General features: G+C 26.3%; 1 protein-coding gene across 1 annotated transcript; it reads right to left on the bottom strand.

Annotated features, from left to right (window-relative positions):
- Positions 1-7,727: 7,727 nt before the first annotated feature.
- Positions 7,728-8,579, bottom strand: LOC129289541 (VQ motif-containing protein 11-like). Its single transcript, XM_054926317.1, has one exon. The coding sequence runs from the start codon at positions 8,462-8,464 to the stop codon at positions 7,895-7,897; it is 570 nt and encodes a 189-aa protein (XP_054782292.1). The 5' UTR covers positions 8,465-8,579; the 3' UTR covers positions 7,728-7,894.
- Positions 8,580-15,291: the final 6,712 nt, after the last annotated feature.

Below are 15,291 nucleotides of genomic sequence, written 5' to 3'. Positions count from 1 at the left end.
TAAAATATTATGTATTTTAATTTTATTTTGTTAATTACTAAGTCTAACTTTATTTAATATAAAACATTTCACATCAAAATCCAATTACACTCACAACCTAACACCTGGAAAAGGGAAAATGTCACGAATTAATACTCTACATATGTTTTTTTAGTTAATTAATTGCATAAATTCAAATGCTTTTCCATCAGCAACATCCAATTATTGAAAAAAGTTGTGAAAGGAAAAGGATGGAACCGTTCATATTTAATGTGAACAAAATGTCATTTCATTACATTGACGTGTTTCTAAAAATCTCAAAATCTTTAATAGGTTTCGTGTAACTCTTTTTTTAGAGGAGCACAATTAGAGAAAATATGTTTCATTTTTTGATATGGAGATAATATATTTTCTGATTCACTTTTAATGTTAAAAGGGCTTTAATCTCTTGTAATCTGGACCCTTTATTCAAACAAATTATTCTTCACTTTCCAGACCGAAAGAAATTATTATTCACCTTAACCTTTACTGTGAAATTTATCAACTACTATATATAATTTCATGAACATAAAATATCAAACATCGTCATTTCTAATTATATACAAATATACATAAAATAATTTCAATATATAATAAAATTTACAATATGATAACTATTTACCCCTTATAAATAAGAAAAAAATATAAATTTTAATACATAAAATAATTTCAATATATAATATAATTTACAACATGATAACTATTTACCCCTTATAAATAAGAAAAAAATAAATTTTAATTATTGAACTTTTTCTCAATTATCAATATTGTCCCTAAACTTTAACACAAAACAATTTAATTTCTATAATTTCTTAGCTTGGAACAATTTAGTATTTATAATTTTTGTATTCAGTACAATTTAATTTTTATAATCCCTCAACTTAATAAATCACAAACACTACGAATTACTGAGTCAAAGTTTAGAATCTAAAGTGAAAATTAAAATAAAATTAAAAGATTAAAAGTTATATTTTTTCTCAATTTTATTGTACTTCACTAAAAATTGTATATAATAAATTATGTTAGCGAGAATTAATAAATAATATAACTCATTTCTCAATATCTAAATATGTCTAGTTTTTATACATATACATTTTTTTTCATTACTCATAGGTATTATTCTAGTAGAGACAATCATATTTGAGATATATTCAAATATTAAATATTAAATGTAGAAGCATCTTACATACCAACATCTATACATGCATTACTATTTTGTTTTTTGAACAGTGAGCACTCTATCTACATTTATCAATTAACCTCCGTATATTACAAAGGAATATCAACAAAAAAAAAGTAACTAATATAAAGAATATGAATGGATCTAGAAAGTCAATTTGAATACTTAGGATCCTTTTTTCCTCTAGACCACAATATAAGGTTAAAAATCTTACTTAATTCAAAATACATAGTATTATAGGGCGTTAGGTAGTTTTTTTAATTATTTTTTCAACTTTATCTATGATTTATTTATTACTCTTTTTTTAAAAAAATTGATATAGTAGAATTTCAATTATCATTATTAAGGTACTTATATAAAATATTTAATAAGAGTATAATTAGAAAGATTTAAAATTTTTTAAGATATTAAAGGTTCACCTAACTTTTTTAAGAACCATGAAGTAATTACTAATGACATATATTATGGTCCAAGATCATGAGATTAACAATGGACAAATAAAAAAAATAAATATGTTTCAATTCTTAGATTAATGACACGTGATAAACTTTTTTACTGCCTCTACTGAGTCACCAGAGTAATGACAAGATGCATATACTTGTGTCTCACAATTATTTTTAAATATATATATATATATATATATAAAATCAATTATTGGACAAAATTATTTATTTTTACAATATGCATGTGCCTTCAGATTCAGTTATCCAACCAAATACATGGTAGCGTTGAGATGTGAGAATATGGACGTAATGAAAATATAAAACATTCATTCAAACCCTGATTTTTTAAGGTAGAATGGTGAAAAAGCCTTAATATAAAGATAATCACGAATATTTGATCAAGTTTCACATATAATATTTGATTTAACGTAAAAGTGATTTTTCAGAACTCAGTGGGCTAACGTTGAACGATATTATTATCAAATGACTGATTCGTCATTCATAAATCATTAGCGTCATGAGATAAAAAAAATTATGTTATATTATGTCATGCATTAGAAAATTCTGAAATAGTCTATTGTTTTGTCAGCATATTCTTCAAACAATTGACACATAATTTAAAAATATAGGTGCAAATTAAGTTGGTTCAAACCAGAATAAAGGAAAAAGCACTTAATTAATATGGTGACGCAACTAAGCAGCTAAATTTGACATAATTAACGGTGCTGATAGCGAATTAGAGCAATGGCATTTTATGCATTTCAAGCTTGACTTTGCCTCTAATTTTGCAATCATTATTTTTTAATTACAATTACTATTAATTATTTGTTATGTATCTTAAAATTGCAGTCTTCTCCAATTAAGCTAGCATGGAAGTTAAGGATGTCACTTAAGCAAATGTTTATGAGTTCAAATCTCCACAATAGTGTATGTAGTAACTTATTAGTTGCAAAACAAAATAATCCATTCAATCTCTATTACAACGCATATCTAACTACTTCACCAAAATTAAAAAAAGATAGTTAAGTCATTAACGTTGTCTAAAAATAAAATAAACTTTAAATTTTAATTTTATTTAAATATTTTTCAAATTTGCATTGCATTCTTACTTATAGTTAATAGTTATGAGTTTAAAAAATTAATATTAATATCCTAGTGCCTTATATTAAGGATAAAAAAAATTCTTTTAGAAGACATCTTATAATAAGGATGGGAGAGAGTACTTAGAAAAGAAAAAGAAAAATCCAAATCCTATGTTTAAAATCCCAATTTTTCTCATGTATTATATCATCAGTGTAAAATATAAAATTTTAATAATAAGTTACGGTATTTATAATTTATAAAAAGCATACTTTATTTCTAAATTCCACACAATATATATATATATTTTAAGAATTCCTATTTATAATTATTTATTTATCACTATGGTTCCATTTTTTCCCATTTGCTAGGCTGGCTTGCTACAATATTAATTAGCTCCCTGTTTTTCTTTATATTCTACTCCTTTTTTCAATAAATATAAGTTTAGTGCTCTCTATTTTTATTTGTATAGGTTATATCTGTTGGCTTTATCTCATAGTTTTAATTACACTTTTAATTAAAAAAATCATAATAACACTTTCAAAGAACTGTATATCAGAGCAAATTAACCTTCCTAATGTAATTGGAAGAGCGTTTATGGAGAAACCTATCAATGAGCCACGAACAAAATATTCGTATTGATATGGGATTTGGAATTGGTAACTATATTTAATATAGGAATTGAATACCTGTATTATTTGAATTATTAAAATTCAGATCAGTGATTATGAATTTATATTTCACTTAAGATTAATGAATAAGTAAATTTATCTTAATCGTTAATCTGGATTTTAATGATTTAAATGGTACAGGCATTCAATGCCTATATTATCCAAATCCATATGCTATTCTAATTGTAATGAAATTTATTTTGGTAAAACAAAAAATAAACAATATTGCTCAGTAGTCAGTACAAATTGTCAATGTAAGTATTAATTAATTAAGCATTCAGGGAAGAAGCAATCTTAACGTTTCTAACCCCCTCCAGAAAAAAAAACCTTGCTCTCTCAGCTCAGTATTACAATGCACTTTTCTGTAATATTAGGTTAAAAAATATAAAGTATTTTGAATTTTTTTAAAATATAATTAATATGATTTTAAGAAAAATGCTTTTAATAAGAGATATAATTAATAAGATTTTCTAGTTGACATAACATATTAGATCAAGGTAAATAGGGAATGCATATATAATTTCAAATACTATTAACTAATTTATTATAGTGTATGTAATGAATTAGTTAAAAGTTTCTTAATATTCTAAACCAAAGAAATATTTGGGAAGGATAAAAATATAGGGTTAATATATAATTTAGATCCTAAACTATAGATCCAAGGACTATTTGAATTATAAACCAAATTGTCAATGTAAGTATTAATTAATTAAGCATTCAGGGAAGAAGCAATCTTAACGTTTCTAACCCCCTCCAGAAAAAAAAACCTTGCTCTCTCAGCTCAGTATTACAATGCACTTTTCTGTAATATTAGGTTAAAAAATATAAAGTATTTTGAATTTTTTTAAAATATAATTAATATGATTTTAAGAAAAATGCTTTTAATAAGAGATATAATTAATAAGATTTTCTAATTGACATAACATATTAGATCAAGGTAAATAGGGAATGCATATATAATTTCAAATACTATTAACTAATTTATTATAGTGTATGTAATGAATTAGTTAAAAGTTTCTTAATATTCTAAACCAAAGAAATATTTGGGAAGGATAAAAATATAGGGTTAATATATAATTTAGATCCTAAACTATAGATCCAAGGACTATTTGAATTATAAACTCATATCTATTACAATTTGAGTTCTAAATAATTAAACTTGAGACAATTTTGCTTCTATTGTTAAATTAAAAGAAATGTTCATTATTTTTTTTAAAAAAAAAGGAGCTTGATATATAATTTTTCTCAAAAGAAAGTAAGATGGAGAGGAAGAGTGGAGTTTGAAGAAATTGCACATGGGGCACCATTTTTTTTAAGAAGTAAGGACATTTGTTTTAATTTAATAATAAAGGTAAAATTATTTTAATTTTAATTATTTAAGATTTAGAATATATTAAATATGAGTTTAGGGTCTAAATTGTCCCTGAACCTATAATTTAAGGTCTAAATTGCATATTAACCTAATTTCTAAGCAAGAAATAAATTGCTTCTAAATAGCACTAGAAACTTTTTATTGCAAGGCAAAAACATTAAACCTTTTAAATCATAATATATTTTCTTACAACAACACTATTGTACGCTTGAATATTAAGGACTCATTTGGTTTATCTTCTTATTTTTTTTTATTTTTAAAAATTATTCTATGATACATTTTTTATTTTAAAAAACAAAATATAAAAATCTAGTTAGTTATGTTAATTTAAAAATAGATTTAGGATTAAAAAAATTGATTGATAGTGATATTCAATGATTACAGCTGATTAATGGTGATGACTTATGATAATCATTAATTAAGATAACTATAGTTTTTAAAAATTGTATTTTAAAAAAATGAAATGAAATAACTCTAAGGTGTTTCTATTTTTGTTTTTAAAAATAAAAAATGAGAACAGTTTTAAAAATAATTATATCCAAAGCACTCGCCCAAACAATTTTTTTTAATTTTTAATTAATAAAAATAAAAAATAATTTCAAAAATAAAAATCAAACGTGGCCTAAATCATCAATATAACATTGACCTTCACAATATGTTTCTTTTAGTAATGTAATATTAAAATTTACTCATCTTTTCTACATGTCTGTCAAATTAATAGTTTGGAACAAGTAAATTAATAATACTCCTTCTGTTGTCATATATATATATATATATATATATAAAACAAATATTTTAGCAAATTTCAAACATTTTTAATACAAGTCATTTCACAAAAATATAAGCCACATTATTATTTTTTTAACCATATTTGTCTCTTCTAATGATACTGTGCAATTAAAGTTCAAAGTTCATTAACATTCTCTGTCATGAGATATACAGAAGAAAGAATTATTCTATACCCACCACAATGTCTCTTTATGAAGAACAACAGAAACAAATAAGGATTAAATAACTTATCTGCAAAGATGGTGCCCATCAGAATAAGCTCTTGAGCCAGCTAACATGTCATGAATCTTCTGGGCTCAATATATATTCATATTCTCCTAATTAATGAGATTCAAGTTGTGTGATATTTTTTATGACATAATAAAATTTTTAGTCCTTTAAATTTATCTTAATTATTGATTGAGTTCTTTAAATTTATTTATTTTTCAATAAAGTCTCTCAGGAATTTAATAGCCAGAACACAAGTAATACTTTTTTGTATAGTTATGAAACTTTAAGGACTTGATGGATAAAAATTAAAGTTGAAAAACCAAATCAATAGTTGAGATAAATTTAAAAGATAAAAAATTTTATTATCCTTTTTTCATGAAAGAAAATATACAGATTCAAATGAAAATTAAAATTAAATTAATTACACGTTAAATAGAAATTTACAATGATATAATCGACATGTCCAAATAACCTTTTTTTTTTCATCGTGTCATGCAACAAGACATTTACACATGAAATTCTTACCTGAACCCAGTGCACAATGTCATTTATACTCCATTCAATAAAAATATAATATTCAAATGGTTACAAATATAAATTAATTTTGTTATTAATGATAGTAAAGAAAAAAAAGATAAAAAATTAAATAAGCATTATATTCTAAAAATAAAGTCATTGAAAATAATAACACACAATATTTTATTTATTAAATTCGTGTAATTTTATTGGATGAAATATGAATGACGTGGTGTATCAAATTCATGTAAGAATTTGTCTCTCATGGATTGTATGAAGTTTTATGACTTATTTTTTTTATAATAATTACCAATATAATGTAATAATTTTAATAAATTATGATACGCTTATACTCCCTTCATTTAAAAATATACGGCATTTTTTAAATAGTTGAATGTTAAAAAATGTAAGGCATTTTTAGTCTTTCGATGTGTTTATTGCCTTTTTTTTTCTAAAAATATTTATATTTATTATAGAGTGTTTAATGGGGGTAAATATAAAAAGATAGAACTAGTTTGAAAGTAAGTAATTATTTTATTAAAAATAAAATTTAATTAAAAATATTTTATATTTTTAAACATAGAGAATATAATTCATTAACAATATAATTTATTTTTCAACTCAATGCATGATATGGAATACACACACATCGATACATTATTGTGAATATGCAACATATTAATGTTATGACTTATGAAGTTGTGAGTCTCTCTCTCTTCTGTTTTCTTTTTTTTTTTCCTCCTTTGAAACAAAAGGTAGGATTGCGTGTGGATCCAATAAAAACTTTTTCTATAACAAAATATCTTTTAGTTTCCTCTAGATCATTAGCTTTGAAAGGAGTGTGACCACTTAACTTAAGTATAAGATCTCAAATTAGAAATGCTTGAATCTAACCTCATAGTAATTGATCTTAGAAAATATATAAGAAAATTTTATATTATAGGGTGGAGAAAAGGTATGCAAATAATCAAAAGAGATCAACAAACTTAAAAAAAAAAAAACCTTAACGTTTTATGAATTAAAGATTAATATCATATCCCTTTATAACTTCTCAAACTCTATAGCCAAAACAAGCTCTAGATGCTATCCCAAGTCAACAAATGATAATATTGAAACCTGACTAAAATATAATTTAATTACATAAAACCGATTTAATTACAAGGCTAATTTAAAAGTCGATCCGCTGACACTTGACAGGACCAAAAAGCCAAGATTAAAACCAAGCAAATCAAATCTCATGAAATTAATAAGTAAAAATTAATTTAAGATCCCCGCAACATATTTAAATATCACAAGATTTATAAACAACTTAACAAAGAAAATGATACAACTAAATATAGTTATCTTTTTTTTTTGTTAATTTGCCAATGGATATTATAATATTTAAATAGGGGATTTATGTGTAATTCTCCAGAGTAATGACAATACTAATAATTAATTAAAAAATATGATAATACTAATAATAATAATAATAAACCACAATGACAATACTAATAATAATTATTATAATAATCGTAAATTAATTAATTAATTAAAAAACTACTGAAAGCATTTCAGTGTCCGTACAATACACGCAGGTCCGTGGGAAGTAGAAGGATGGTGAAGAGGCAAAGAGCTAGGACGTTGTGGGTTCGTTATGGTGCGAAGGAGAATGCAGAGGAAACAGAGGCAATAGCTCCGGCGGCTGAGAACCTCGAGGCGTGCTCAACGGACTTGGGTGTAAGAAGAAGCCCTTCTCGGCAATGGCTCGTTCTTCCAACATCTCCAGCGGCGACACCGGCGACGCCATCACCATCGCCGATCCTCTGGTTCGAGCATGACAGGAAGAAGGCGGCGGCGGCGACGGAGACGGGCTCGGGATGGTGAGGCTGAAGACTGGCCGTTGGGAGACTCCGATGCTGAGGTCCATCTTCCTGGCGGCGTGGCGGCGCTCGTGGAGCTTGAAGGCCGGCTTCTTGGGCCCGACATCTGCGGCGGCGAGGCGGGAAGGGAGGGTGAGTGGGAGCTTTGGAGAGGAGGGGTCGTCGGAAGCTCCGGTGAGCTTTTGGACTACGGTGCGGAAGGTGGACGGGTCGGCTTGGACGAAGGTGGTGTTGGGTGTGGTCGGGTCGGATCCGTAGAGGGGTGGCGTGTGGTGGAAGGTGGCGGTGCTGCCGGTGGCAGCGGGGTGGTGAGAAGAAGCCATGAAAGCGTTTAGAGAGAGAGGGAGAGATTGAAGAGACGAATGAAACCAATAAGAGTTTAGAGAGAGAGAGAGAGCGAAGTGTAAAAATTTATGTCTGTTTTTCAGAATTGAATTGCTTTGCTTTGCTTCGATGCTTTATGAGAGAGTGGTGTATGGTGCAAGTGACAGTCACAAGAAATTTAAAAAAGAAAAAAGAAACTGAAAATTTAGGACTCTTCTTAGTACTTTGGGATTCATTTGTCTTCTTATTCTTACCTTACCTACCTGCACACGTTTTTCTTTTTATTGTGTTTATTTCACCATCTTCGTGAACAGTTACAAATCCTATTTATTATGACTTATAAATAGTAGAATTTTTTTTTTGGTCACCCTAAAAGATAAGTAGATTAGCACTACGCTAGTTTAAACAAATGAGAATGACAACTAAATTCTAAAAAAGAAAATTAATGATAGTTAGATTTTCTAATAAATTTTTACAAAATTAAGTGGCAAAGATCAATTAAATAATTGCAAATAAAAATTTAAATTTTAAATATAATTCTTAGTTTGTAATTGAAATTTATGTTTGCACATATCTAAATTAATATTTATAACTCATTTTAAAAAAAAAATTATTGAGAATCTTACTATATCATTGATTCTCTCTTTTAGTATTGAATCACGTTGGGCCCAAAACCACTCTTTAAAGTTTTAACAACATGTTTTCATTTTGGTAACATGTTCCAAACTTATAAAGTATTGACACTACTCTAATTGGAACGTGGCAAATCAAATAAAATGACATGGCATATAAATACATAATAATTTATCATCATACCCCATTCATTCTACAAAATCAAATATCTATTTAATTCGATACTGGTTTTATTCATGTTATTGTGTTAGACATATCTTTAGACGATGAGTACTTCTTATTATCAACTTGCTGAAAATTATTTGCGCGCGCGCGCACATAAGAGTTGATAAAAATACTAAAATAATTATGACAATTAATGTTTACGACGGAATGTTAGAAAAGCAAAGAAAAACAATTTTCTACTTCCAAAAGTAGTGGTATAATTATTTACTCTAAATGTGACATCATTAAATGACTGGTGACGTTGCTATGTTTGCTTTTGATTATCTTCATTCCACCTTATTTAATTAAACATGAAAGTCCTCACCTTCATGTCGAGGTGAGGATATATATATATATATATATATACATATAAAACTCAAGTTGCAAAGAAGAGAAACAAATTAAAGTGAAACTTTATTGGGGTGATGAGTGGAACTGAGTATCTTTTTTAAATCCGAGTAAGTAAAAATTCATTATCATTTGGTTTAACCTTTTAATCTGAGTCATTTTGAAGTTTAATGCATATATATAGTCATACATAAGCCATCTTGTGTTTTCACGAATTAAATCCTAATATGTGTGTATGTGTGTGTGCATTAAATGAGTCACAGAGGCACAGTAAGAGGCACATGAAGGCAAGTCCTAGAAACAGTAGTGGCCCCGTATTGACACAGAAAAGTCAAGGGGTCATAATGGAATAATAAGATGAATGAGATCTAAGGGTTTTGCTTCATCACTTGAAGTAATGAATGACATCGGAGCAATATCATCGCAATTTCTCACCGCATCCATAAATTAGTGTAACCAATCAAGAGGAGATTGGTTCCACTGGTTGAAGGGATTAAGTTGTCTTATCTCAAAGTTTCAAGTTTGAGTCCCATCATATACATATAGCAGCATAAAATAAAAATGTTAAAAATATTTTTAATGTACCTATGAAATTGTATTCAGCACAGCAACAAAAAAATTCCATACAATAAGAGTTAGGATTAGTTTGGCAATACCCTCTTTTTTTTTTCAGGATATCGAGCAATGAAATAAAAAAAATTAAATGTATATATATAATGTAATAAAAAATCCATAAAAATATTTTGAGTATAAAAAAAAATTACACAAAAAAATATGAATTTTGACGTACAATCTCATTTTTATTCATCAACTCTTTCCTTTAATTTAGTACATAAATTAAAATATACAATATACGTTCTATATCTATTATTATTAACAACTGTAGCTATCACTATTTATTATTTTTATTATTCTAAGGTTATGCAAAATATTCACATCCACCAAATTATTTTTTTAATATTTCTTCATTCCATTCTATTCATCAAATGGGCTAAAAACTGGGGCTACTTAATGCTTATTATCTTTTGGAATTTTGCCTCCAATGTTACTTACATATTATATACAAGTGATATTTACAAATTAAATTATAAGACGCAAATAATGGCAGTTGGATAAAGTTGGATGACTGTATTAACCCAACTTCAAACTTTGCAGATGAAAGTTTCATATTGAGAGACATTTTTAAGGAAGAATGATAATTAAGGACCCCAAAAAAATTAATGTCAAAGTAAGATCTTCTCATTATTAACTTAGATTTCTAAATTCAGTATTCATCCTCTTATGTTTTAGCATTGATTTTTTTTAAAGAAAATATTAATTTGATATTAATCTTTTTAAGAGGTACCTAATTGTCATTCTTCCTTTTTTTTTCCCCTCAATAAACATGATGCAATAATATCAGTCACACACATACAAGGTTGGCTTTAGGGAGGTAGTCCCAGGATAGAGAATTAATCACAATGAAGATCAGGGGAAAAAAATTTTAAAAAATAAATTGTAAATAATGATTTAAATAATTATAAATTTAAAAATTTTAATTATAAATAAGATATTTAAATTCTGAATGTAACTCCCAATTTCTTTTGAAATCCATGTTTACAGTGGTTGGAATTGATATATGTAATTGATTTTTCAAAAAAAAAAAAATTGTTAAGATTTATACTCCCTTCCTTTTTTCAATTTTCAGAGAAACTATTACTTTTGACTTGTATTTTTTTATAAATAAAATCAGTCATTTCAATAAATATTTATTACACATTTCTTAAATCACTACTCATAATTTACATTAATAAAAATAATTAATATTTGTTTATATTGATTAACATAGGATATTTTAATTCTTTTTTTTTTTAATTTTTAGATATAATTATTATAATTAATAAATTTTTTAAATAATGTGATACAGTTTTTTCTTTATATATACAAATGGAGGGATTAAGAGTTAAGACATAACTGTTATTAAATATCTATTTCGAAACTTTATTATTTTTATCTTAATTTTATATATAAAAAAGGGAGAAATGAAGAAAATGGTGGTCCGTAGACCATATGTGGAATTTAGCTGGCAGCGCATGATGAGAGAGAGAGCGAGAAAGAGAGAGAGCGTTTGGTCAGAGGCAGAGGAAGAGAGAGAAGGCTCGTGATTGCTTGTTGTGGGGTCCAAATATTTTGAACATTGTCAAACAGTTTCCTTTTCCTTCACTTTCTGACCAATTTTTCCCTTTGCTTCCCACGCAGATCAGATTAGATTGCGTGAGAAATTGGGACTTTGACAATTGATGACACAAAAAGAAACAGAGAGGCTTTCAGAGTTGGTTCCTTCTCAACTTTCGTTGCTTCTTCACACTTTGTTTCGTTTTGGATTTGGTTACCACTCACCCAACCACTGGCCTTTTTGACATTCACATGACTGTTAAACATCACCATTCTTATCCTTAGTTCCTTACCATAAATATTATTCCCATTAATATTTCTCTTTTTTTAAAAAAAATAATAGATAATAAATCTTGCAACAAGACATGTTTTAGTTTATAAATATAAAAAAAAACCTTGCGACACAATAAATGCTTACGAAATTACTTAGTATGCTTGTTAGCTTTCATTTTTTATTGTTCATAGATGTCATGTTGACAGTAATCATGTTTGAAGCACAATCAAACATAAAATGTGAATATCTTTTTATTGTAAATATGAACTTTTATTCAACATGTTTCTAAAGGATTAATTCTTTCCAATAGATTCAAACATGTTTGTTAACTTGCATTTTTACAAGGCATACAAGTCACAGGGTAGTTTAGATATATACATTGACAAACAAATTTTATCCAACTTAACTAATTAAGCGGGTAAAAAATTGCTTCTATATTTAATAGATCAATAGATCAGTTATGTTTACTCTCTCTCTCTCTCTCTATAAACAAAATATTAATATAAAAATAAAATTTATAAAAAAATATATTTTTCATAAATTTTAAATAATATAAGAAGAATTTATACACAGATCCCTAATAAAAAATTAATTATTTTATCGGTCTCATTTTCAAGTTAGGCTTTTGAATTTACATATCAGACTTTTTTGTTTACTCGTGTTTAAGACTTGTAATTAATTACTTTTCTATTCAATACATATATATAATTCTCCCGATAATATGTTGATTCCCCAAGTTTATTTAACATAATATCAGTTATAGAATAAGTTTGTGTAATAAAAATAAAAAATAAAGAGAGAAATTGAAAATGTGTACTTAAGAAAATAAGAAGAATCAGATTTAAGGCTAACATATTGACACTGTAGGCTCAATGAATTATAATATTCATCTGCAGGTCCAAAGACTTTAGTTTAGTTATTTTTTAAAATTAAAAGACCAAACTACCCCCTTCTTAGGTCAAGAGATGAAACTACCCTTAAGCAAAATCACATGGACTCGTGTAAACAAAAGAATTTTTTGCTACAACTAGCTCAACTTTTCTTGTTATTTACAGACTTTCTGTTGTTAACTTTCTTTAGTTAATTTGTAAATTTTTCTCCTCTGCAAGTATAAGTGTAAACCTTCATAAACTCTTGTAAATAAATGGGAGTTTATTTTTATATTACAAATTTTCTGTTGTGAATTCTCTTCGATTAACTTATAAAATTTTTGAAGTACAACTGTCATAAATACACATGGGCTCTTGATAATAAAGGGACATCTTCCAATAAATAATTGGATTTTTCTTATTATTTCCAGACTTTCTCTTGTTAATTTTAATTATTTGGTTAACTTTTAAATTTTTTAATTACAAGTATAAACTCACATGTATTCTTGTGAATAAACGGGGTTTTTATTGTAAATAATTAAACTTTTCTTATTATTTACAAATCTTCTATTATTAATTTCTTTAGTTAATGCACAGTACAGATATTCCTATTTATTAAGGCTAGTTTGTTATTTTCACCTTAAAAAATAATTTCACTTAAAATCTTTGGACTTGCAGAGAAATAAATATACCAGAAGTTATTAAGCCTGTAGTCTAAATATGTTCTTCAGTGTGTCTTATATGTAAATATGTAATTCTCTCCATGAAATACGTAATCGTTGTTGGAATGTTCTGGAAAGGAAAGTTGAGAAGGAATATAAAGCTGTGTTTTCTGTGAAAAGCTATAAATATTTCATGCCACGCGCTAACGTGTCTCATTGTCTTCAATGGTAAATTTAACATTTATTATATTTTTCAAACCTTGGAAATTTATGTTGACCAATCAAGCAGCCGCTTTATTTTTGTTAAATAATTTTTATTAATATTGAAATTAAGATATTTTTATTCAACAAAGATATATAGTTTTGATAATAAATGTTGACGTTGAGACCTGAGAGGCGTTGGAAGAAGGAGAAAGTTAAAGCCGCCACCTCATTACTATTTGTCAATGTAACTAATGTATTTTTTTTAATATTTTTAGTTTTTATTAAATAAAAAAATAACCTTTCTAATTTATTGTTAAGAAATGTGCATAAATTTTTAAAACAAATATTTTCATCATTTAAAAATATAAAACATTTTTAATTAAATTATATTCTTAATAAATTAATTAATTATTTTTAAACCGATGTCATCTTTTATATTTGTCTTTATTTAATATGGTGTCGCACTTACAAGTGAAAAGTTGAGTGATTTATTTATTAAAGGTGTTATTTTTGAAATAAAAATTTATTAATTATACATTAAAAAATTAAAAATGTCTTTTTTTAAACATCTAACATAAAAAAAAGGCCCAGTATATATCACTCATCCAATGCTAAAAAATGTTTTAATAAATTATGGAAAAAAAAACATAAATGTTTAACATTTAGAACACGTCATGTGGCTATTGTAAATAATAAATTCACATTTAAATGAATTAATAAATGTGACACGAAAATATAATCAAAACTCAAAAGAAAAACCTCTTATGACTTATAAGTGAGGAAAGTGGCAATGTCATTGGAACAAATAGTCGTTAACATTTTAGTGTGTGTACATTGTGGGGTTGTGTTTTCTTTTTCTTATAAGAAAAGACTGGGTTAGTGATTTTTTTTAAAAGATATTTTAAATAATTTATATCTAATTACTGATTATTAACCGATCACAAATGTCAATAATGTGATCAAATAGTACAATTTTATTTTATTGTTACTTTTTTTATTGGGTTTTCCCTTAAAAATATATATATAATATTTTCAAAATATTAAATCATATTTTTTCGGTATGGAAATGATAAAACTTTACGTCTATACATATTCATGCCAACTCATCGCTGGCACACCCGTGAACTTGCTTTTATTTATTTTATTCTGAAGATAAGTATTAAATATTTAAATAAATAATTATACTATTGTCGGTTATCTTTGAGAAGGATATATATGAGTATATGACACGCCACCCTTATAGATCTTTGAGGAAGTCTGTCTACAAATAGAATAAATTAAATTTTTAATTATACATCTATTTAAATAAAAAATTAAATTTGCTCTCATAGTAAATGAGTTTAAGTAAGGATAATAGTAAAAAAAATATAATTAAAACGTCATCAAATGTCTTATATTAAAAATTAAACAACCTTTTTAAAAAGCACCCTATATAGGAATTGGAGGGAGTGTGTTTCTTACCTTACAAAGTTTGATAA

Source organism: Prosopis cineraria, unplaced genomic scaffold, assembly GCF_029017545.1.
Source record: "Prosopis cineraria cultivar Desert tree isolate PC_DT_omini unplaced genomic scaffold, ASM2901754v1 PC12, whole genome shotgun sequence".
Lineage (NCBI taxonomy): Eukaryota > Viridiplantae > Streptophyta > Magnoliopsida > Fabales > Fabaceae > Prosopis > Prosopis cineraria.
This window is presented reverse-complemented; position numbering and strand designations above follow the sequence as displayed.